The sequence below is a fragment of the Bos mutus genome, chromosome 5 (assembly GCF_027580195.1).
Source record: "Bos mutus isolate GX-2022 chromosome 5, NWIPB_WYAK_1.1, whole genome shotgun sequence".
Classification (NCBI taxonomy): Eukaryota; Metazoa; Chordata; class Mammalia; order Artiodactyla; family Bovidae; genus Bos; species Bos mutus.
Genome location: NC_091621.1, coordinates 116,748,895 through 116,772,251, shown reverse-complemented (window position 1 = coordinate 116,772,251; position 23,357 = coordinate 116,748,895). Strand labels below are relative to the sequence as shown.

Below are 23,357 nucleotides of genomic sequence, written 5' to 3'. Positions count from 1 at the left end.
TTCCTTGGAAAAGAGTAAAAGGGAGACTTTGGATCCCTCCTCACCAGAATAAACTGTAACATCTCAGTGCAGCATTCAACCCAGAGAAGACATTGTTGCCTGACTGACAAATTAACCAAAACCACCAGGGAAGCAGATGAGAGCATGCAGAATTTATTTTGTTTTTCTTTTTCATTAGCTCATAATTTTGTATTAATACAAAAGGAAAACTGACTTTCAGGAGACACACTGAAGCAATTTTTACCTTGAAATTTTAGACTCTAAAATCTTAAATAGCCAGTTCTAACTGCTGTATGTGGACTTCCAACTGAGGTTCAGGTATGTTTGATGAGTTTCTAAAGCAGAACATGGCATCTCGCACTGACGTTATGCTAATCCACAATGCTCAGTTACTCTCCATTGGAAGAGAGGAGAGAAGCTGATTCCCTGTTTTCATGATATTTAAATATGAGCTCTGAGGGCCCTGAGTTTCCAGGACACAACAGCCCATTAAACTCCTTTTCTATGGTGCTGAGGTCTTGATGTGGAATGAGACAAGTCAGCCAGCGCTGGGTTATAAACATGCTTTATTACAAGTAGATAGCAGAAATGATGTGGTCAACTTCAAACAGGTAAAAGGGAAACCAAAAAAAATCAAGAGAATGCCCCACAGCAAATTTCAGAGTCAGAACTGGAACAGGAGTGGGTCATCCAGAAAGAGGACCCCCCCACCCCATGAATAGAGAAATAGAGGGTTTCCCTTGCACACTGAAGTCCACAGGATGGACTCGGGGGAGAGGACCCCATGTAGTTAGTCCAACTATACTGAAAGACCAACACAGCCACAGGAGCAGAACCCTACCTCCAACCCAGTGTCCCGACAACCAAGTCCTGTCACTAGCTCAATCTCACTCCCGTGTCCTCTCTCAGTCATGGTGAAATAATGGAACTATTGTGAGGAAGAGAAAGTCCAGAGGGGTCACAGCCCTTAGAGAGGCTGGTGGGACCTGTATGGTTAGTCTACACTGGGGGCACTATACTCCTGCATTGTCTTCCTTATCCAGTCAACGTAGTTCTTGACTCGAGTGTAGATCCCATAGGTCCCACACTGGGGGCCCCAGGACACCAAACCAGCAACATAGAATTTGGGCTTGTTTTCCTTAGGGTCCTGTACAGCAAAGGCCCCACCACTGTCCCCGTCACAGCTATCAACACCCTTGTCATTACCGGCACAGATCATGTTCTCAGTGAAAACAAAAGAACTGATATCTATTCCAGGATTGACCCCCTTCATCTCCCGGCATTTGGATAAGGGAGCAACGGGTAGCTTTGCCCCTCTGAGCTTAATAACATGACTTTTGACATTTGTTCGACCCCAACCTGAGATCAGGCCCAGGACGTTCTCCGGAGGGTCATATTCTGAGGAAGTGCCTGGTAGGCAGATAGGGGCGACCTTGGGTCCCATTTTCACTGGGTCTCTCAGCCGCACCAGCGCAATGTCATTGTCAAAATTCTTTCGTGTTATCGAAGGATCCAGGACCTCCCATCCTGGATGGATAAACACTCTCTCTGCAGTGAGCATCTGAGCATTTGACAATTGTGAGGTGACCACTGAGGAGGACCCAACATACATCACTGGGATATCGTTTCCCTCCACGACATGGGCAGCTGTCAGCACCCAGTATTCATCAATGAGAGCCCCACCAGCCCATGGGTTCGAGAAGAAGACTTGCCAGGGGAAATTTTCAATCTTCGCAATGGAGCCTCCAAATATTCTTTGTGTTGATCTAAAAGGCTCGCTGGGGGTGCCACAGACTAGAAAGGAAAAAGAACAAGGTGGGTAGTCGCTGGCCCCCAGCAATCCTCCAGCCACTCAAACACCTGCTGGGCTTCATTGTTCTCAGCACAACACAGCCAACCTTATGCAGGAAATCTCCTACACCAACCTTCAAGTTGTAAACTTTCAAAGACGTGAACATGCGCTTGCACATCCAATCACACAAGTAGGTTCAGGTGTCTGGGGTACATTGCCCTGTGCACACCTCCTCTACAAGCGGCTGTGCATTTGTGAACTTACTGTACAGTGGTGTAAAGTACAATAGTATAGCATCTCTACTTCAAGCCCAGGATGTCTGGAAGCCAGTGTAAAAACAGCAGTGATATGGCTGGTATTGTCAAGAAGCTCCAGCTGTTGAAAGATACTACTGTACTTTTCAAGGTCCCCTACTGTAAGATTAAAAGTGTTTTCTCCGGATTTCTCAGGTGGCCCAGGGGCTAAGGCGCTGTGCATTCAAACCAAGGAGCCCGGGTTCCATCCCTGACTGGAGAACTAGATCCCACATGCTGCAACTAAGACACAGCAAAGCCAAATAAGTAAATAAAGATTTTTTTAAGAAAATATTTTCTTTATTTTTTGTATTGTTTTGTATTTTGTATGTATTACTTGTGTGAAAGTATTATAAACCCTTTGTGTGAAAAGTATTATAAACCATTATTATACTATAAGGTGTTATAGTACAGTACAGTTGTGTTAGTTGGGTACCTAAGCTCATATTGTTGGACTTATGAACATGCTCTTGGAACAGAACTCATTCATATGTAGGGGACTTACTGTATTTGGTCAACCAACTCACTGCCTGACTTATCTGAACTCACTTAAGGATCAAATATCCCACATCGCCAGTGCCAAGAGTGGGCTTGTGGGGGAGACTGGTTAAACAGAGCCCATGTATAAAGTACTGAACCTAAATGAGCCTCACACTATGGACAGCTTAACTCACAGTCCTACAGGAGGCACATGTCACCCCAGTCTCAGCACATCTGGTCAGGGACCCAACTAGGAGCCCCAGCTGGGAGTCTCTGTTCTCACACATGTAGTGGGAAGGCAAGCCGTCTATCTGCCTCTGATGCCCAGGTCCAAAACTATCACCTTCTTCACTCAAGTCCTAACTGCAGCCAAGTACTTCCTAGGAACTGGATGTAGGGCAAAGAGAGGGTTCTCTTTTCCCATCTTTCATCTCATCCTCCAATGACTCAGGTAAGGTTGCTTTGCCATTACCCAATGCAACTAAAACTGAATTGTATTTCAGATCAAGTTGGCTTACCTAAATCCCACACTGGTCCGCCCGAATGGACTCTGAGTTGAACATAACAGACAGATGTGGGTTTAAAGCCTATCCCATCCCTTCCTGAACTGTGAACTCACAATGAATTCATTCAAACGTAAAGCAGGACCAATAACACCTCGCCCAGAGGGTTATTGCAAAGACTTGATTGAATGAGATAATAATTTCAATTAGTTAGCTGAGTCCCTAGCTCTCAATTACAATGTTGTTACTATGAGCATCATTATTATATTCTTGGCTTTGTCTAGGAGTCTTCTTCTACTCAACTCTAATCTCTATAATGATGGTCTGAGTGTTAGTTGCTCAGTCATGTCCAACTCTTTCTGATCCCATGGACTAGCTCACCAGGCTCCTCAGTCCATGGAATTCTTCGGGAAAGAATACTGAAGTGAGTTACATTTTCCTACTCAAGGGGATCTTCCCAACCCAGGGACTGAACCCAAATTGCAGGTAGATTTTTTACCATCTAAGCAACCAGGAGAAGCCGTCTAATCTCTATATAACCCCTTATTTCTTTCATTCTTCTGTATCTTGTTGCCAGATAGTCTTTTAATATAATAACTAGGATATTCAACTAATCCTGTTTCTAAGTGTTGGTTGCTCACTCTCAATTTTCAGACCCTGTTTTTAGCAATCCTAGATCCTTTTCCTGCACCAACATTACCAAATCTAACACCCCAGACTCTGACACCAACTGTCACTGGCTGACTTTTCTCTTTAGGTCAGTCACCCTGACAGTGCGGTTGATGAATTCCCCAAGGCCCTGGCAGATCCATGCCCAAATTTGTCTCCACCTCACTGAGCTAGGCTCAAGTCCCTTCCCAAGTCCCTTCAAGTCCCTTCCCAAGAGGATTACAACTCCTTTTAGAAGGTGAGCCCTATGCACACGCACCTGAGAACACGCTCTCTCCCCAAGTCTGAGCCCTGATTACCTGCAATGCATTTCGGCGGCTCTATGCCCAGCACCTTGTTCACCCAGCTCCCATTGCCACTGCAGTGATACACCTCTGAAACAGCACAGAGAGAAGGAACACACTCACCATCATATCTTCTCACTTATCTTCTGCCTTCCATTCAGAGCCTCAGTGCCTCTGGGATTTTAGGAGGCAATGGGATCAAACCTACCATAAAATAATCTTGAGAACATCCTCCAAACAATCCCTTTGGCCCCAAACAATCCCCTTGCCCAGGAATTAGAAGGAACATTCTCCAAAGCAGAAGGAAGAGGATTAAGGTGGAGGCTCGGAAAGTGCTTCAAGTAGGAAATTAAATTGAAAGTAATGAACTGGGACATATCATGAGCCATCCAGCCCTTCATCCAGCACCACCAAGGCCTTTCCATCAAGAAAGTCAGTTGTGGGACTTCCCTGGTGGTCCACCGGTTAAGACTCTGTGCTCCCAGTGCAGGGGGCACTGGTTTGAACCCTGATTGGGAACTAAGATCCTACATGCCACATGGTGTGGGGAAAAAAAAAAAAAGTCATCATAGAATAGAGACTTGAAGCTGGAAGCATTACTCCTGTGGGTTCTACATTACATAGTTGGTCAAAAGCTGGATGACCACATGAAAATGGATATTTTAGGGGGAGTTCTTGAAGCTGAGCTAGGTGACCTCTATGATACTCTACAGGTGATCCTGTACAACCCATGCCCCCAACCCTATCCTGTGTGAAAATTGTATCTTTAGACTAAACAAAGAGGATGAACAAAGCCCAGCCCATCTCCCTCATTCTCTCCAAACTCTCTCCAACCCAGAAAGATCGTACTATTCACCCTCCAACCCTCTCACTCTTTCTTTCTCTTTTCTTTAGTCAAAGAAACCTTACCGCTCCCTTCATATTCCATGCTGTAATATGGCATCTCACAAGAGTATCGAGTGATGGAACCAAATAGAGTACTTTCTGGATCTTCGACTCTACCATGCTGAATGGGTTCAGGAGCGCCACAGTCCACGGCTACAGGAGGAAGACAGGAGAGAGATGGTCAGGATAGACACTTCTTCCCAGGAAGAGTCCCTGGGCCAGTCCATCCTCCCAGCTCTGATCCTCACTCCTTCCCTGCCTCCCCCATCCATAAGCACATCTGGGGTGAATCCCCCACATCAGCTTCTGTGGCCATGATCATCTCCCCAGCCTACTGAGTCCTGCCACTTCAAATGGCCCTTAGAACACTGCAAGAACTAAACTGCTTCCCGGTGGTTGGTGAGGCCTCTGTAGAAATGGACCCATAGAATGCTATTAACTCTACTAATCTCATAGCCCCTTTCTTTGTAAGAAAGCTGCTAGTCTGGCAGGCCTGGGGTCAGATCAGGACTAGGATTCTCGACTGATTTCCCTTCAAAACCCAATCCACTGTCTCACAAGCCTAAGAAGAAACCATGCATTTGTATCTCAGTGCCTTAATCTTTCCATTTCCTTTGGGAGAGGGGAAATTATTCCCTTCTTTATTCTTAAGGGAAAGAAGGTTTATTCAGTAGACAGACTGTGGGCCATCTCAGAAGGTGAGAGGCACCAGGGTTGTGAGTTTTCATAAGACTGAGTAATTTCATAGGCTAATGAGTAGAATTATTCCAACTATTTTGGGGAATGAGTGGGGATTTCCAAGAATTGGGCCACCGCCCACTTTTTGACAAAAGTAGTCCCATTTTAAAGAGATGCATACGTTGACACCGCAACTTGGAATTACTCCACTTTCCATTGCTTTGACAAGTAGAGTAGAAAGATGGGGAACCAACACTTCCCTGGAAAATAATAAACCTCAATATTAGTTTATAAAGAGAGATACAGGGAATCAAAAGCCAAAAATGGAATTGATCTCTGGCCTTGGATCAATGAGAAGTCTTTACTACAAGAAGCCTGGGGACATCTTAGCAGAATGACCCAAAGCATCCAGGAGTTGGAGCTAAAAGAACTTTGTCCCAGCATACCAGTCCCTTTCCCAGGAAAACTGAAGCCAAAAGGAGAATGTGAAAATGTCCAAGGATCTTCATGGCTGAGAAGACAACTAGAGATCTGAGGGGTTCTCTTGATGGAGAAGGTGCTAGACCTCATTCAAACGAAAACATTCCGTAATTGATCAGATAATTCCAGTGTGCTCATCCTGACCTAGGGACTAGAGAGGAGCCCTGATAGTGCTTTACCTGCACAACTTCAAACCCATCCACACAGGTTATCTTCACCACATCTCTGAACACATATTTTGCTCTCTCAGGCTCCCAGAAGGAATTGGCAGTGACTTCTTTAGGACAAGGGATTGCTTGAAAAGGATAGGAAAAGAACTTTACCAAATCATTGGAGAATCATTATTACATATAATCATTCTCACACTTGTTGGGTTTCCCTGGTGGTTCAGTGGTAAAGAATCCACCTGCCAATGCAGGAGATGTTGTTTGATCCTGGGTCGGGAAGATCCCTAGAGAAGGAATTTCAACCCACTCCAGTATTCCTGCCTGGGAAATCCCATGGACAGAGAAGCCTGGAAGGCTGCAATCCATGTGGTCACAAAAGAGTCAGACACAGCTTACCAACTAAATAACAACATATTTTCTACAGTTGTTGACTCATCCTCAGTCCTGAAACCCAGCATTCCAACACGGAGGTGGTTAAAATAATATGGCAGGGAATTCCCCGGCGATCCTGTGCTTAGGAATCAGCGTTCTCACTGTTGAGGGTACAGGTTTGATCCCTAATCAAGGAACTAAAATCTCGCAAGTCTGACAGTGAAATGAAATTAAATAAAATAGAATAATGACATTACTAACTAACCACCTCCAGGCCATCTGCATTTGAAAATCCAGTTGAAGGATTCCTAAAAGTTGAGGGTTTCTCACAACCACTAACAGGTTTACATGGTGCTGAGGAGCTGCTGTGTTCTCAGGATATCCATCCCTACAACAATCCACTGTTTTGATTTTACCTTGGGCAAGGACTCTGGTCCCACCAACCAGAGGGCAGCTTCTAGGTTACTCACGATCTCCATGGTAACGAAATTTCCATCCCTTTCTTTGTTCTGATCCATCAGTTTGGAAGATGATATTGAGAGCACTGCTCTGGATTTCAATAGTTAGTGGCCCAGGAAAGCCGTTCCCACAGTAAGGACTAAATTGCTGGTCTCCTGCCACAAACTGAAGAGAATTAAAATGGGGAAATCAGAAGAGAGAAAGAACTAAAAGAAAAAGGTAACACGGAAGGGATAAAAGTAAAATAAAATAAGAAGGAGAGAAAGAAAAAAAGAAGGGACAGAAAGCTAGATAATGCGTCTTCAGGGAGAACTCTCTCTGAGTGAGTTGGAAGAAAACTGATCATCCATCACGCACGAGCAAACTGTCGGGACAGTGGCCCTCGGAGTCAGCTGGTTCCACATCAAAGTCTTCTCTCCTCATGGTCACCACCACTCGGAACCCCTCCTCCAACTGGATCTGATAGTCACACCTTGAGCTCTCTGGGTATGGACTGGGGTAATTAGGACTTTCAACCTCCCCAGTCATTGTGGTGAATACATTCCCACTGCAATTGACTAAGGAAGAAAAAGAGAAAAGGAGAATAAAATATAGGGTCAGGCCAAGGAGTCCCAGCTCTTTACTATGGTCCTTCTTATGAACTGAAGCCCATGTGCCACAATTACACACCAATGCATAACAGCAGAGATACCTAATATGTATTGGGTTTCCATCGCATTGCTTAATGGGAGCTTTTCATGGTTATGAAGAGGCCCAAGTTGACACCTATCTCTCTTCTCCAATTAATTAACTTGACCCTGTAGGCTTATCTTTCTCCACTCTTGTGGCTCCCTTTCTGTTTATGAGTAACTAAAAATTGATGCCAAGTCAAGGCCGTGGCTAATCAAAATCGAAAAGGGTAGACAGATACCTTACTGAAGCCTCCAGCCAGCCCAAATCCCAGGGAACATTCGCCTCTCCTGATGCCAAGCTCACCTCCACAGTTCTTCTTGTCTTCATGGAGGAAGTATTCTGGAGGGCAGGAGCAGAAGTAACCACCAAGGAAGTTATTGCAGAAGTGGCTGCAAGGAGCATCTGCAAAGGCTGTGCACTCATCTATATCTACAAAAAGTAGAGAAAAACGGGTCAAGGACAAAGACCTAGAAGGAAGAATGAAGTTAAGCCCAAAACTGCAAGTGTAAGAAAAGTAGGAAGGGTCTGTTGTTTCGAGACATTCAGTGAATCACATCTCAGACACTATACTCTATACTGTGTTGAGTCACTTCATTCATGTCCAACTCTTTGTGACCCTATGGACCCAGAGGACCCACTAGGCTCCTCTGTCCATGGGATACTCCAGGCAAGAATACTGGAGTGGGTTGCCAGTATTTGCCCTGCCCTCCTCCAGTTATTCCATGTTACTCTCCTGAAATATGATTCTAGACTTCTGCTTTACCATTGTGCATCTATAGTGGGAGCTGTCAACACCGAAGACCCTTGACCTTTTTCATAAACAGAGCATTTCCGCTCCAGGGATAGCATTCTGCAAGCTTAACATAATATGTCTTCTGCAGGGAGGAACAACTAATACATGTATTTCCTTACATGATGCTGGCACTTCTGTCAAATCTAAACAAGGCTTTGGCTTTATGAGATGTTCTAACATCATGATACCCTGAAGATAGGTGTAGACGCACATAGAATGTGAAAGTTTGTTTGCTATATGTTAAATGGGTTTGAATACCACACATTCCTTGTGTGAGCCTTGGCAAGTTATTTAACTTCGTTAATCTTTACTTTTCCTATCTTTAAGTAGAGATAATAACACCTACTTTCAGAATTGAGGTAGGACTTCCTTAGAGGTCCAGTGGTTAAGAATTTGCCTGACAATGCAGGGGACACAGGTTCGATCACTAGTCCAGGAAGATTCCACGTGCCTCGGGGCAACTAAGCTCCTGCACGGTAACTACTGAATCCACATGCCACGACTGCTGAAGCCCACATGGCCTAGAGCCCATGCTCTGCAACAACAGAAGCCAAAGCCACAGCAAAGAGAAGCCCATGCACTCTGACTAGAGACTAGCACCCAAGAGAGCAAGAAGAGACAGCCTGTGTGCAACAGCGACCACCAAGTGCAACCATAAGTAAATAAATATAATTTGAGTGAGTGCTAAGTCGCTTCTGTCCAAATCTTTGCAACATTATGGACTGTAGACCACCAGGCTACTCTGTCCACAGCATTCTCCAGGCAAGAATACTGGAGGGGGTTGCCATTCACTTCTCCAGGGGGTCTTCTCGAACCAGGGATTGAACCTGTGACTCTGTGTCTCCTGCTTTGGCACGTGGGTTCTTTACCATTAGTGCCACTTGTGAAGCTCTTCAAATTATATAATTTAGGTAAAGATTTAATTAATATAGGTAAAGATTTAATTAATATAAGTAAAGTTCTTAACACAATACCCAGCTCATAGTGGTTCTCAACAAATTACTGGGGTGTTTTTTATCTATTTTTTTCATTACCATCATCACCATCAAGATACACGTTTGATTACATGTTTGACTTTCACAAAAGCAATTCACGGAGTGATCCAAGCCAAGTCAATACTTCATAAGAGTTACAAATGGAATCCTCACTCCCTGTATTGCTCAATATTTGCCCTGCTTCCAGTCTCATGGCTGGATCAATGAGGCACAAAGAGGTGAGCCTTACCCTCAGCAACATAGTACGCAGCAAACCCGGTGAAACGCTCCTCGTTGGAGAAGTCCGACCGGAAGATCACCTGCAGTTTACTGTATGGGATGTGGAACTCTTTCACCACTGGGGAGTTTGAATTCTTGTTGGTCCTCCGTCCACAGAGTTTCCCTTCTTCATGGCCTCCTGACATTATCTAAGAGAAGAGTCAAAAGAACCCAGGAAAGGGTAATATTTTGGCATGGAGGGTAGAGAGATAGACCACTTCCCACCTTAGGACTATGTGACCCGGCTTACTGTGTGCTCACGCTCTCAGTCCACCACCCCAGCCCCATCCTTTCACACCCATCACAGTGTACCTGCACTGAATCATAGGAGCAGTTCTCAGACAACTCTATATCCAGGTGGGTGAAGTAAAGGTGGATCCCGTACCCTGCAGGGACTTCTATGTCCCAAGACTTCTCGACCTCGTTGGGGTACGCCTGAGGGTAGTTGGGGGATAGAATCTCTCCATACATAGTAGGCTCGGCATAAACCCAGGCCACAAGGGAAAACAGGACAATGCACCTAAAAAAAAATAATAATAAAGGCAATTGGAGAGGTGGGTGACCCAGGTACGAGTGGACTAGGGCAGGGAGAAGGGAGGGGAGAGGCAAAGGGCACCAGCACATGGAATAGAGTCTTGGGCTGGAATGAAGCAGAAAAACCAAGGGCAAAGCCAAACCCAGGCTTAGGATCTGAGCTGTTCTCTTGAGAGGATGAAGGGAATGCGTTCCATGTACATTTCTCTAGACCTGGGATCACTCACCACATCTCTGGCAATTTGTTCATCCCTGGTGAGCAGCTCTTCTCTTGGTCCTGGCTCTCTGCACCTCTGACTTTGGAGCTAAAGGGGTGGCAGGCCTAGCAGTATTTGTCGAACAAACACAGGCACCTGTTTCAGTGGTAAGGGGTCAGTGTCACCTTGGTGTGAATAACACCGAGGTTAAACAGAGCTGTATCATTAAGCAACAGTGTATGACACCCCTCCTCTCACACTGGCTCTCGTTCTAGACTGAAACTAAACCTTATCCTTCTCCCATGGCTTCTCAGGACCTTCTCCCGGTTTTCTTCCAAAAGCATGAGACTTTTCCCAAGTGCTTTGCTTCCTCTGTGCTCCTTCTTCACCCCCAACTTCCACCCTGCCTCCGCTCTGTCAGCCTCTCTTCTCCCCTCACAGAACAGTATCCCCGTCTCCACTTGGAATTTCAGGAGTTTGTCCGCATCATGACCATCCACCAGGACAGGTCTCCCTCCTCTTTTGACAAGGAGCCCCCTTATCACTTCGAACCAACTCTCTTGCCTGTGTATTATTGCATGTATTTCTCTTAATGCTCCCAAAGACCACTGACGGAGGAATGGATTTGTTTCCTTAGGGGAAGGCAGTGACCTTGGGAGAAGTGGTCTCAGACAGAGTTGTGTGAAGGGAGAAGAAAAGGGGCAGGTGAATGAACACAAAAGGAGACGAAAGCTATTTCTTCAATTTCCTACCTTAATTTTCCAGACCTTTTTTTCCTTTTCTTTTTTAACTTTACTAAAAAGATAAGACATCTCCTCGTAGTCCCTAGAAAAGTGTTGCCAAATATGCTTCTAACCCTGAACACTGTTTTGGGGCGGGGGGGTGACATGAGGGTGAATGGGGTCAACCTAAGAAAAATAGGTGGTCTATATTTTCCCTCCTTTGGATTCTGCTCTTCTCAGCCCTCCATCTCTGCCCAAAAGTTCTCTATGTAAAGTTTTCTGCCTTCCTTTTTCCTTCCATCAAAGCTCTGTTCTTCAAGTTTAAGGATTTTACCTTCAGAAGCTGATGGGAACAAGTGGGTCAGTCCCGTCCCTCTTGCCAGTGGGCAGGCCGAGCGACCCTGCCCGCTCCCAGGAAGAGCGGCTCAGAGCTGGGCGCTCCCTCTGCAGCAACCTCCGCTGGCCTCCCTGGATCTGGTTCTCTGGTTCCTTCCCTGTGATCCCCAGGGTGCATGTCTGAAATTCCCTGATCCAAACAAAGAGGGGGCTGGGAGACCATGGCTTAGGGAAAGTGGAGCTGAGCTTTGATCTTGGAGCTCCCTCTGCTTTTGAAACAAGAACTGCATCCTTTTTCCAGCCTGACACTCCTCTGTCCTGGGCTGCAGGCGCGGAAAGAGGGATTGGGGAATTTCACTGATTGCCTAACACTCTTTTTTAGCCAAAGGGTGTGTTAGAGTTTTCGGGGAAGTCAGGTGATTTGTGCGAAAAGGAGGGGATTAATACTCTAAGGAAAAGCAAAACAGGAAGTCCAGCCCTCCAGCTGCATATGAAACACAAATTAAAAGAGGAGGAGTTATCAGAAATGCCACTTAAGGACTTGCCTGGTGGTTCAGTGGCTAAGACTCCCTGCTACCAATGCAGGAGGCCCAAGGTTCAATCCCTGGTAAGGGAACTATATCCCACATGCCACAACTCAGAGTTTGCATGCCACAGCTAAAAGACCCTGCATGCCAAACTAAGACCAGGTGCAGCCAAATAAATAATAAATAAATAACTTTTAAAGAAAGAAAAGTACACAGAGTGTATAAATATTTACAAAGAAAGAAATGCAGGTCATCTCTGCCTCTAAGGCAAATGTAATGGTTGGATCCTGACTTACGCTTAAACCCAAGCTGATGTGTTATTGTTGTTCAGCAGCTATGTCGAGTCTGACTGTGACCCTGTGGGCTGCAGCAGGCCAGGCTCCCCTGTCCTTCACCATCTCCCAGAGTTTGTTCAAACTCATGTCCATTGAGTCATTGATGCCATCCAACCATCTCATCCTCTGTCGCCATGTGAGATTATGCTTTTTCCTCTTCTTAAAACCCTTCCATGTCTCCACATATCTAAATTATATCCAGCCATCAGGGATTTCCCTCATGGTCCAGTGGTTAAGAATCCAGCTGCCAAAACAAGGGATACGGGTTGGATTCCTGGTCCGGGACAATTCCACGGTGGGACAGTGCAACTAAGCCCACGCACCACAGCTACTGAGCTCTCGCTCTGGAGCCCTTGAGCTGCAACTACTGAAGCCCACACACCTATAGCCTGTGCTCTGGAACAAGAGAAGCCACTGCAATGAGAAGCCCGAGAACCGCAACTAGAGAAAGCCCCCACACAGCAACCGAGACCCAGCAGAGCCAAAAATAAGTAAGTCAAAAGAAATTCCTATATCAAAGGACAGAAAGAAAAATTATAAAACACGTTTTGTTTAAAAATAAAATATAAAGGCAGTGCAGGGAATTCCCTGGCAGTCCAGTAGTTGGGACTCTGTGATTTCACTGCAGAGGGACCAGGTTCTATCCTTGGTTGGGAAACTAAAATCCCACAGGCTTCAAAAAATGACCAGAAAAAAAAAAAAAAAGTAGGCAACAACTCTTGTTGTCCCTCCCCATGAGGGACTGGGATAATGCTCCATCAACAAAGAATATTTCTGCAGCTAAACAGATTGATCTTCACAGTGACTAGAATGAAGTTATCATTATAGATTATGTTTAAAAGTTACTTTGCATTAGTTCAGGTTAGGTTTGGTTCCAAATTTGGAAGAAGAAAACAAATGAACACTCATATTCCAGAGCTTTTTAGAATTTAGAGCTTCAGATAAGGGACCGAGGGTGGCAGACCTTCTCACCAGATCCTTCCCTGACACCCTCCGCCACCCCCTAAGCTCTCCTCCTGTCCCTTGTCACTTTCTACCCCTGTCTTAGTGACCGCATTCCAAAGAATCTGCAATTTCTTCAAGTAAAGTGCCTCCTTATTTGACATCAGTTCAGTTGCTCAGTCATGTCTGACTCTTTGTGAACCCATGAACTGCAGCACGCCAGGCCTCCCTGTCCATCACCAACTCCCGGAGTTTACCCAAACTCATGTCCATTGAGTTGGTGATTCCATCTAACCATCTTATCCTCTGTCGTTCCCTTCTCCTCCTGCCTTCAATCTTTCCCAACATCAGGGTCTTTTCAAATGAGTCAGATCTTCGCATCAGGTGGCCAAAATACTGGAGTTTCAGCTTTAACATCAGTCCTTTCAATGAACACCCAGGACCGATTTCCCTTAGGATGGACTGGTTGGATCTCCTTGCAGTCCAAGGGACTCTCAAGAGTCTTCTCCAACACCATAGTTCAAAAGTATCAATTCTTCAGCGCTCAGCCCTCTTTATAGTCCAACTCTCATATCCATACATGACCACTGGAAAAACCATAGCCTTGACTAGACAGACCTTTGTTGGCAAAATAATGTCTCTGCTTTTAATATGCTGTCTAGGTTGGTCATAACTTTCCTGCCAAGGAGTAAGCGTCTTTTAATTTCATGGCTGCAATCACCATCTGCAGTGATTTTGGAGCCCAGAAAAATAAAGTCAGCCACTGTTTCCACTGTTTCCCCATCTATTTGCCATGAAGTGATGGGACCAGATGCCATGATCTTAGTTTTCTGAATGTTGAGCTTTAAGCCAACTTCTTCACTCTCCTCTTTCACTTTCATCAAAAGGCTCTTTAGTTCTTCTTCACTTTCTGCCATAAGGGTGGTGTCATCTGCCTATCTGAGGTTATTGATATTTCTCCCGGCAATCTTGATTCCAGCTTGTGCTTCATCCAGCCCAGGGTTTCTCATGATGTACTCTATATATAAGTTAAATAAGCAGAGTGACAGGAATTTTTAAGTTGCCAATTAAACTGTGCCGTATCATTGATTCCAAGATGCATCCGAATTCAGAAGTGTTCTAAACAATGCCAGATGTTGTAGGGCCTGGCCTTCTTCAGAGCAATTTATCACATTAACTTCTACTCCAGAGCTATTGATATGGCTGTGAGTTGTGTTTGTTTGTTTTTTGTTTGTTTTGATGTGGACCACTTTTTACGTCTTTATTGAATTTGTTACAATATTGTTTCTGTTTTATGTTTTTGTTTTTTGGCCACAAGTCATCTGGAATCTTAGCTCCTTAATTTGGGATTGAACTCACATTCCTGCCCTGAAAGGCAAAGTCTTAACTACTGGACCCCTAGGGAAGTCCCCGGAAGAGAGTTTTAAACATAAATGTCAGCACTTCATGGCATTGTTTGAGCTATTAAAAACAGTTTTACATTAAAATAATGGCAAGTGTTAATCTGAAAAATAGTCACGATAATTGTTCCATTCTAAACCATACAAGCGGAGTGATCATGAAGGTAGGTAGGCATTTCTGTTAAGCAACTGTGGTGACAAAAACACGACAGATTACTAGCCTACCAACTCTGAAATTATTTAATTTTTAATAATTACACAATTCCTGGTATTTAAAAAAAATAATTTGTAATCAGCATCTAAAATGAGACTTTGTTGATACTTTTGTTGTGCTACTTCAAACTGGCATAAAGTGGTGCCATACCATATCTGGTGTCTTGGTGAGGTGATGAAAAAGAAACAGGCATGTGACATGTGTAATCACTAAGTTTAAAGTCCCATTTTTTAGGGAAACCTATTTGCTTTAAAAAAAAAAAACCACTGAGAGGTAGGACTTGCCCAGTGGTTAAGACTTCATGCTTCCACTTCAGGTGGCATGAGTTCAATCTCTGGTCAGGGGAGTTCTGGAAAACAAAATTAAAATAAAATAAAATTCTAGAGGTGGAGGTGGGGGTGAGTGGGGATTATAGATGAAACAAAATTGGCCTTAGGTTATCATTATTGAAATGATGGGTAATAGGAAATTATTATGTTATTTTCTTTTAGTGTATGATTGAAAATGTCTCTGATGAAAAGTTAAAAATAAATAAAGAAGGCTGGTTTTGTTCACATAAAAAAAATTTCAGGGGAAAACCACATGCCTAGGAATTGATGCACCATGATATTTGTGATCATTTGCTTCCGGCTGACACCAGGCCTGGACTCAGACAGGCCAAGTCTCCACTCTGCCACTCACCAGCAGGGGGACCTTGGGCTCATCATCTAACTTCTTAGCTTCTTCAAGGATGAAATAGAATATCAGTTTTGTCTACCTTCCCTGGTGGCTCAGAGGATAAAGCGTCTGCCTGAAATGCAGGAGATGCAGGTTCAGTCCCTGGGTTGGGAAGATCCTCTGGAGAAGGAAATGGCAACCCACTCCAGTATTCTTGCCTGGAGAATCCCATGGACAGAGGAGCCTGGCAGGCTACAGTCTACAGGGTCGCAAAGAGTTGGACACGACTGAGCGACTTCACTTCTTCACTTCTTCTGTCTACCTTGCACGGCTGTCTGTCCGAATGACCTAAGGAAACAGTGAGAAGAGAGGGCTTTGCAAACTGTGGTGCCAAATAAATGCACACTTTGAAAGGAAGGGAATTCTGAGTCAATGAGGTGTCTACAGGCAGGTTCTAGGACCCACCTTTGCATGCTCCACCACGTCTAGCTGCATCATTCATGCAGTCAATGTAAAGAGGAACTTAAAGGTGTTCCTCTAGCTGCCCAGCATCGGAACATCTTTACAACATTTGGGGAGCTCCTCATTGTGAGTCTTGGGAACAGAGCCCATCTCCCAGGAGAGTTGATGCACATACAGGAAGCGTGTCTCTTAGCTATCTATCAGCTCTGGAGCAAACTGTATACTCACACTCCATTCATCAGAGGTACTGTCTAGATTTTGAATCCAGAAGCAGTAATGCCAAGAAGCAGGCCCTACAGAACCTCTGGGGAAGGTGGTAGCCACCCTAAGATGGAGGAGGAGCTGGGGCTTGCAGGCAGCATCCAGCAGCCTGCCCCAGTGGGTGAGCCTCGCAAGGTGGAAGTGACCAGGACATGGCAGGGACAGTGGCAGCCACACTGTGTCCACTGCTCCTGCTGTGACGTGTCCACACCCGGCTCCTCAGCTCTCCTGGCACTTCTAAAAGCATCCCAGGACCCCTTTAATAAATTCCTCTTCTGCTACAATCTACCAGAATTGGTTCCTATTTCTTGCAATTAAGAACAATGCTCAATGGATAAACAACAAGGTCCCACTGTATAGCTCAGGGAACTATATTCAATATCCTGTCATAAACTGTAATGGAAAAGAATTGAAAAAGAATATATATATACACATAACTGAATCACTGTGCTGTACAGCAAAAATTAACACAACATTGCATATCAACTTTATTTCAATAGAATAATTTTGAAAAAAAAGAACTAAGCTCAGTGAGAACCTGAGAAATGAATGACTACATGAGTGCACCAGTGAGTTCAGACCATTTAGTAGCTGCTTTTAGCTGCATGACTTTTGAAAAGTTTTTTAACCTCTCTGAGCTTCATCATGTGTGGAATGGGAATAATATCACCTACCTCAAAAACAGCTGGAATAATATCACCAGCTCAAAAACAGCTGTCATTGTCAGGGCCTGTTTATGACCATGATTAAATGAGATCATGTATGCTAGGCATTCAGCATATATTCAGCACTCAGTAAGCCCTTAATAAGGCTTCCCCAATGGCTCATAGAGTAAAGAATCAACCTGCCAATGCAGGAGACACAGGAGATGAGGGTTCAATCCCTGGGTCAGGAAGATGCCCTGGCAAAGAAAATGGCTACCCACTGTACTCTTGCCTGAAAAATTCCATGGACAGAGGAGCCTGGAAGAGGTCAGCCCATGGGGTCACAAGAGTTGGACATGACTGAGTGACTAAGCATTCAAGCCCTTAATAAATAAACAGCAATAACTTCATCTCCAAACATGAGCAGAAGGAAAAAGAACATGTCACCAAATTGTCCGTGATTCCTTCTCCTCATCCTGTGGAATTCAACACTTCACAAAAAGTTGGTGACTCTCTCTGATGCACACCGTGTTCCGTCTTCTCTTTTTCAATTTTGCCACGCAAGTGAAACATTTTCAGACTCTCAAGGAGACAGCAAATCACACATGCAATGTTACACAATCAGAAGAAATCATCTTGAAAAGGGTTCATTTGGGCATTCCGTACTTAGCATGTAGGGATGGGGTGCTCCTATGCAGACATTTTCATTTCCATTTCCCCTCTGCAGACCCAAGCTTCTGGCTCTCAAGGCTGCAATGGTAGATGAGCTCTGTCTGGTAATTCAGCCTCCATGGTGCAAAGAGGGCAGATGTTTTCAACCCTGGGGCTCTGTGTCTTTTGCCTCTATAGTCACTGAGATGGGAAAAGCCTCTCTCCCTTCAAATCTATGCTTATTTCAGCTGGAAAAAAACGCCCTCAGTGGATTCTTAAACTGAGGCCCTGACTCCTTCGAAGGCTGTGAGCCTAGTTAAGGAATAATACCTCTGTCAAATCCCCTGATACTAGTCTTTCTTCCACTTTTTAATTTCAATAACAAATTAGGGTGACTTCAGGGTACAGGCAATGCCAGCAAGCTCACCTACAATAAGTATATCACCTGGAAACCCGCTCAGTAATTTTTTGAGAATTTTCTACTCTCAAACCTTTGAACAAACCACTTGAATTCAAGATTAGACTTTCCAATTTCCTCCTTGGCCCTGAATGAAGGATGGAGTTGGCCAATTTAGCACTCTCGACCTTAGCCAGGCCCTCGCAGATTAAAGCTGAGGTCTCCCCTGTGCCCTGCAGCACTTGCAGAGCTTCGCTTCCCTGCAGGAAGTATTTCTAGAAGGAAATATTGGGATTAAGGAGAATCCTAGTTCCACTGGTGGCTCAGATGGTAAAGTGTCTGCCTACAATGCTGGAGACCCAGGTTCAATCCCTGGGTCGGGAAGATCTCCTGAAGAAGGAAATGGCAACCGACTCCAATATTCTTGCCTGGAAAATCCCATGGACAGAGGATCCTGGTAGACTGTAGTCCATGGGGTCGCAAAGAGTCGGACACGACTGAGCGACTTCACCCTCCTTCCTTCCTAGTTCCACAACATACAGGGGATCTGGACCATGGTCAAATAGAAGCCATGCTTGCCAAAATTCCAATTCACGTACTGTTCAGGAACACTAAAAGAGGATTGTTTATTGATGTACTTCTTTCATGTAGAAAAATCACTTTTAAAAAAGAAGTGTAGCTACATCCCAACACCAATAAGAAGGCCCAGTTCCCTCAAGGAACTTTCTAGTAACGGAAAGAAAATTGTGTGAAATTCCTACAGTAATAATTGTAGTAGCTTTTATTTTTATCTTTTTAATTTTTATTTTATACTATAGTTGATTAACAATGTTGTGTTAGTTTCAGGTATACAACAAAAGTCATTCAGTCATATGTGTATCTATTCTTTTTTAAGTTCTTTTCCCATTTAGGTTGTTACATAACATTGAGCACAATTCCTTGGACTGTTCAATAGGTCCTTCTTGGTAATTCATTTTAAATATAGCAGAGTGTACATGTCCATCCCAAACTCCCTAACTATCCCTTCCCTTCACCCTTCCCCCCAGTAACCATAAGTCTGTGTGAGTCTGTTTTGTAAATAAGTTTATTTGTATCACTTCAATTCCGCAATTTTTCTTAGATACAGGTGATATCATATGGTATTAGTCTTTCTCCATCTGACTTATTTCACTTAGTATGGTACTCTCCAAGTTCATCCATGTTGCTGCAAGTGACAGTGTTTTGTTCTTTTTCATAGCTGAGGATATTCCGTAGTATATATGTACTTCATCTTTATCCATTCTTCCATGGATGGAAATTTAGGTTGCTTCCACATCCCTGCTATTGTAAACAATACTGCAGTAAACACTGGGATGTATGTACCCTTTCGAACCATGTTTTTCTCCAGATATATGCCCAGGAGTGCTTTATTCTTAGTTTTTTGCTTTGTGGGGATTTTGTGGGGGGTATTGTTTTTCATCTGTTTGTTTTTTGGCCATACTGTGTGGCTTGCAGGACCTTAGTAATAGTTTCCCTGCCAAGAATTGAACCTAGGCCCCATCCTCATACCCACGGGACACTCACTCTTGGAACCCACATGCCATGCTGTGGGGAAGCCCAGGCCATGTGGATGTGCTGGCTGAACCCACTGAGCTTACAGCTGTCAACATTAATCTCAACACCAGGTTTGAGTGAGGAAGCGCTCACAAGATGACTCCATCCCCATCTGACTGCAACTACAGGAAACCCACAAGTGACAGCCACCTAGCTGAACCCAGTGAATGTCCTGAACCATGAGAGATAATACAGAAATATTAATACGAGACTTCCCTGGTGGTCCAGTGATTAGGACTCCACCTCGTTTCCACTGAAGGGGCACAGTTTCCATCCCTTGTTGGGGAACAAGATCCCATTCGCCAGAGAAAAGGAAATAATGACAATATGTATTGTCATTAAGTTTTGGGGTGACTTCATTATTTAGGGCTTCCCTGGTGGCTCAGATGGTAAAGAATCTGTCTGCAATTCAGGAGACCTGGGTTCGATCCCTGGGTCGGGAAGCTCCCCTGGAGAAGGAAATGGCAATGCACTCTGGTATTCTTGCATGGAAAATTCCATGGACAGAGGAGCCTGGAGGGCTACAGTCCATGGGGTCACAAACAATCGGACACTACTGAGCGATTGAGTACACACACACATTATTTAACAATAGATAACTGGAACTGAACTGCAACTAAGACCCAATGCAGCCAAATAAATAAATATTAAAAACAAGAAGTTTTTTAAAAGTCAGCAGAACAGCAAAGGCCTGCCATCTTCCACACATTACTTCCAGGGCCACTGTAAGAAAAGAACATAGTGGATTAGAGAGTTGGAGATTTCTATGGGCCAGGGCTAGGTGTGGTAAACACAAGTTCTATTCACATTCCGTTGGCTAGAAGTCAACCACAAGTTCACATCTAACTGTGAGTGTGTGCCCAGAAAGAAGAGGATTTGGTTAGCAGCTTTCAGTGTCTGCCACAACCTCTAAATGTAACCGATATTTCTCCAAGCTGTGGATACAAATAAGACCCCTCAAATATTTCTTGGGCTTTTCTACCTGGGGGAGGGAAAAAACTTTCCTCTACCCTTTTAGGTTCTTCTGGCTGATCTCAGAATTAAATTGACATGATAGGGACTTCCCTGGTGGTCCAGTGGATAAGAATTTGCTTGCCAATGCAGGGGACACGAGTTCGACCCCTGGTACAGGAAGATTCCACACGTTATGGAGCAACTAAGCTACTGCACCATAACGAATGAAGCCGACACTTTAGGGCCTTCAAGCTGCAACTACTTATAGCTCCTGAGCCTAAGTGCCAAGAGCCCGTGCTCTGCAAAAGAGAAACCACCGCAATGAGAAACCAGCACACCACAATTACAAAGTAGCCCTGGATGGCTGCAACTAGAAAAAGCCTGAGCACAGCAATGAAGACCCAGCACAGCCAAAAAGGTTAATTAATTAATTAATTTTTTAAAAAATTTTGAAAAGAATGTGGGGTCCAAGTTAGGCAACGGAGGCTCATATGCCATCTGAAAGTAAAGGGGGTGCGGAATTTGAACTTCAGCGGAGAAGAAGGCAATTCATGTGGATATGGACTAACAAATGCTTGCCAGACAGACGTTTGCTGGGCTGTTCAGAGACAATGAGACACGGGAGGACTGATCTCGGCCCCACCAGACACGTAGCCCCTCTTCCCTGTAGACATCTCTGGTAAGAGTGCTCTTCCTGGACCAAGCTCTTCATTCAGATTCTATTTTTGGTATCTATTTATTTGGCTACGCCAGGTCTTAGTTGCAGCACGCAGGATCCTCAATATTCATTATAGCATGGGAACACTTGGTTGTGGCATGTGAAATCTAGCTCCCTGACCAGGGATCAAACCTGGGCCCCCTGCATTAGAAGCACAGAGTCTTAGCCACTGGACCCCCAGGGAGTTCCCACCTTTATCTAAATTCTTAGGGACTTTGAGATTGACATGTACACACTGCTATATTTTTAAATGCATAATGAACAAGGATCTACTGTATAGCACAGGGAACTCTGCCCAATGTCATGTGGCAGCCTGGATGGGAAGGAAGTTAGGGGGAGAACGGATACATGTATATGTATGACTGAGTCACTCTACTGTACACCTGAAACTATCACAACATTGTTAACCAGCTATGATCCAATATAAAATTCAAAATCTTTTCAAATAAAAGAAAATTCTTTTAGGCAGAGAAAGTAAAAGAATAACTTCCTAAGTCTTCTATTTCTTACAAATAACCAACCTAAAAGAATCCTCATGCCAAAGAGATACACTCTAGGGTGGCAAATTTTGCTTCCTGTACCCTCTCCCCACTTACACGGGATCCTCATGTTCATAAACACTCTGCTGCTGCTGCTGCTGCTGCTGCTGCTAAGTCGCTTCAGTCGTGTCCAACTCTGTGCGACCCCAGAGACGGCAGCCCAACAGGCTCCCCCATCCCTGGGATTCTCCAAGCAAGAACACTGGAGTGGGTTGTCATTTCCTTCTCCAATTCATAAACACTCTATGACCCGACAACTTCCTCACCAGGCTGTGAGGACTATAACAACCCAGCAGTGCCATCTCCTGGAAGGGAGCTCCTGCTATTACTCGGAAGCCCTTTACAGGCTAAAACTGCACCGTAAGTAACATAGAGGCAAACACTGCCTTCTTGCCTTTTTTTTTTTTATTTTAATGAGTTTGAAGTTTCAGAGAAGGCTTCTTAGAGCACGATACTTAGGAGCTTAATTTTTTTTCAGTTAATTAATTTATTTTAATTGGAGGATAATTACAATATTGTGGTGATTTTTGCCATACATCAAGGTGAATCAACCATGGGTATACATGTGTCCCCCCATCCTGAACCCCGCTCCGCCACTTCCCTCCATACCATATCCCTCTGGGTTGTCCCAGAGCACTGGCTTTGGGCGCCCTGCTTCATGCATCAAACTTGCACTGGTGATCTATTTTACACATGGTAATACACATGTTTCAGTGCTATTCTCTCAAATCATCCCACCCTTGCCTTCTCCCACAGAGTCCAAAAGTCTGTTCTTTACATCTATATCTTTATTGCTGCCCTACATGTGAAGTGAAGTGAAGTGAAGTTGCTCAGTCGTGTCTGACTCTTTGCGACCCCGTGGACTGGAGCCTACCAGGCTCCTCTGTCCATGGGATTCTCCAGGCAAGAATACTGGAGTGGGTTGCCATTTCCTTCTCCAGGAGCTTAATTTTTAAACTTTAAATATATATATTATATAATATATAATATATATTTATATGAATACATATATTTCATAAAATTTACATTTATAAAATAAAATGTTTCTATAAAATATAAATATATCATAATGATAAATATAAATTATAAATAAATTAAATTATATGTATAGCATATATGTGCTAAGTCACTTCAGTCATGCCCAACTCTTTGCGACCTACGGACTATAGCCTGCCAGGTTCCTCTGTCCATGGGATCCTCCAAGCAAGAATAGTGGAGTGGGTTGCCATGCTCTCCTCCAGAGGATCTTCCCAATCCAGGGATCAAACCTATATCTCTTCTATCTCCTGCACTGAAGGCAGGGTCTTTACCACTAGCACCACCTGGGAAGCCTATATATATATATATAGGCAGAAGGAGAAGAGGGTGTCAGAGAGTGAGATGGCTGGATGACATCACCAATGCAAAGAGCATGAACCTGGACAAACTCTGGGAGATGGTAAGGGACAGGGAGGCCTGGCATGCTGCAGTCCAATGGGGTCATGAAGAGTCAGA

At 44.3% G+C, this 23,357-nt stretch overlaps 1 protein-coding gene and 1 long non-coding RNA gene across 2 annotated transcripts; both read right to left on the bottom strand.

The window, feature by feature from the left end:
- Positions 1-549: 549 nt before the first annotated feature.
- On the bottom strand, positions 550-11,757 carry C1S (complement C1s). Its single transcript, XM_005907496.3, has 12 exons — positions 11,568-11,757; positions 10,542-10,667; positions 10,093-10,300; positions 9,752-9,929; positions 8,038-8,163; positions 7,420-7,619; positions 7,074-7,227; positions 6,244-6,359; positions 5,766-5,844; positions 4,931-5,059; positions 4,037-4,111; positions 550-1,794 (listed from the first exon to the last, which is right to left on the bottom strand). The coding sequence occupies exons 2-12, from the start codon at positions 10,562-10,564 to the stop codon at positions 995-997; spliced, it is 2,088 nt and encodes a 695-aa protein (XP_005907558.2). The 5' UTR covers positions 10,565-10,667; positions 11,568-11,757; the 3' UTR covers positions 550-994.
- A 639-nt stretch (positions 11,758-12,396) lies between these two features.
- On the bottom strand, positions 12,397-22,102 carry LOC138987868 (uncharacterized). Its single transcript, XR_011464147.1, has 3 exons — positions 21,921-22,102; positions 15,669-15,992; positions 12,397-12,675 (listed from the first exon to the last, which is right to left on the bottom strand). It is a non-coding gene; the product is annotated as an uncharacterized lncRNA (long non-coding RNA).
- Between the last annotated feature and the right edge of the window lie 1,255 nt (positions 22,103-23,357).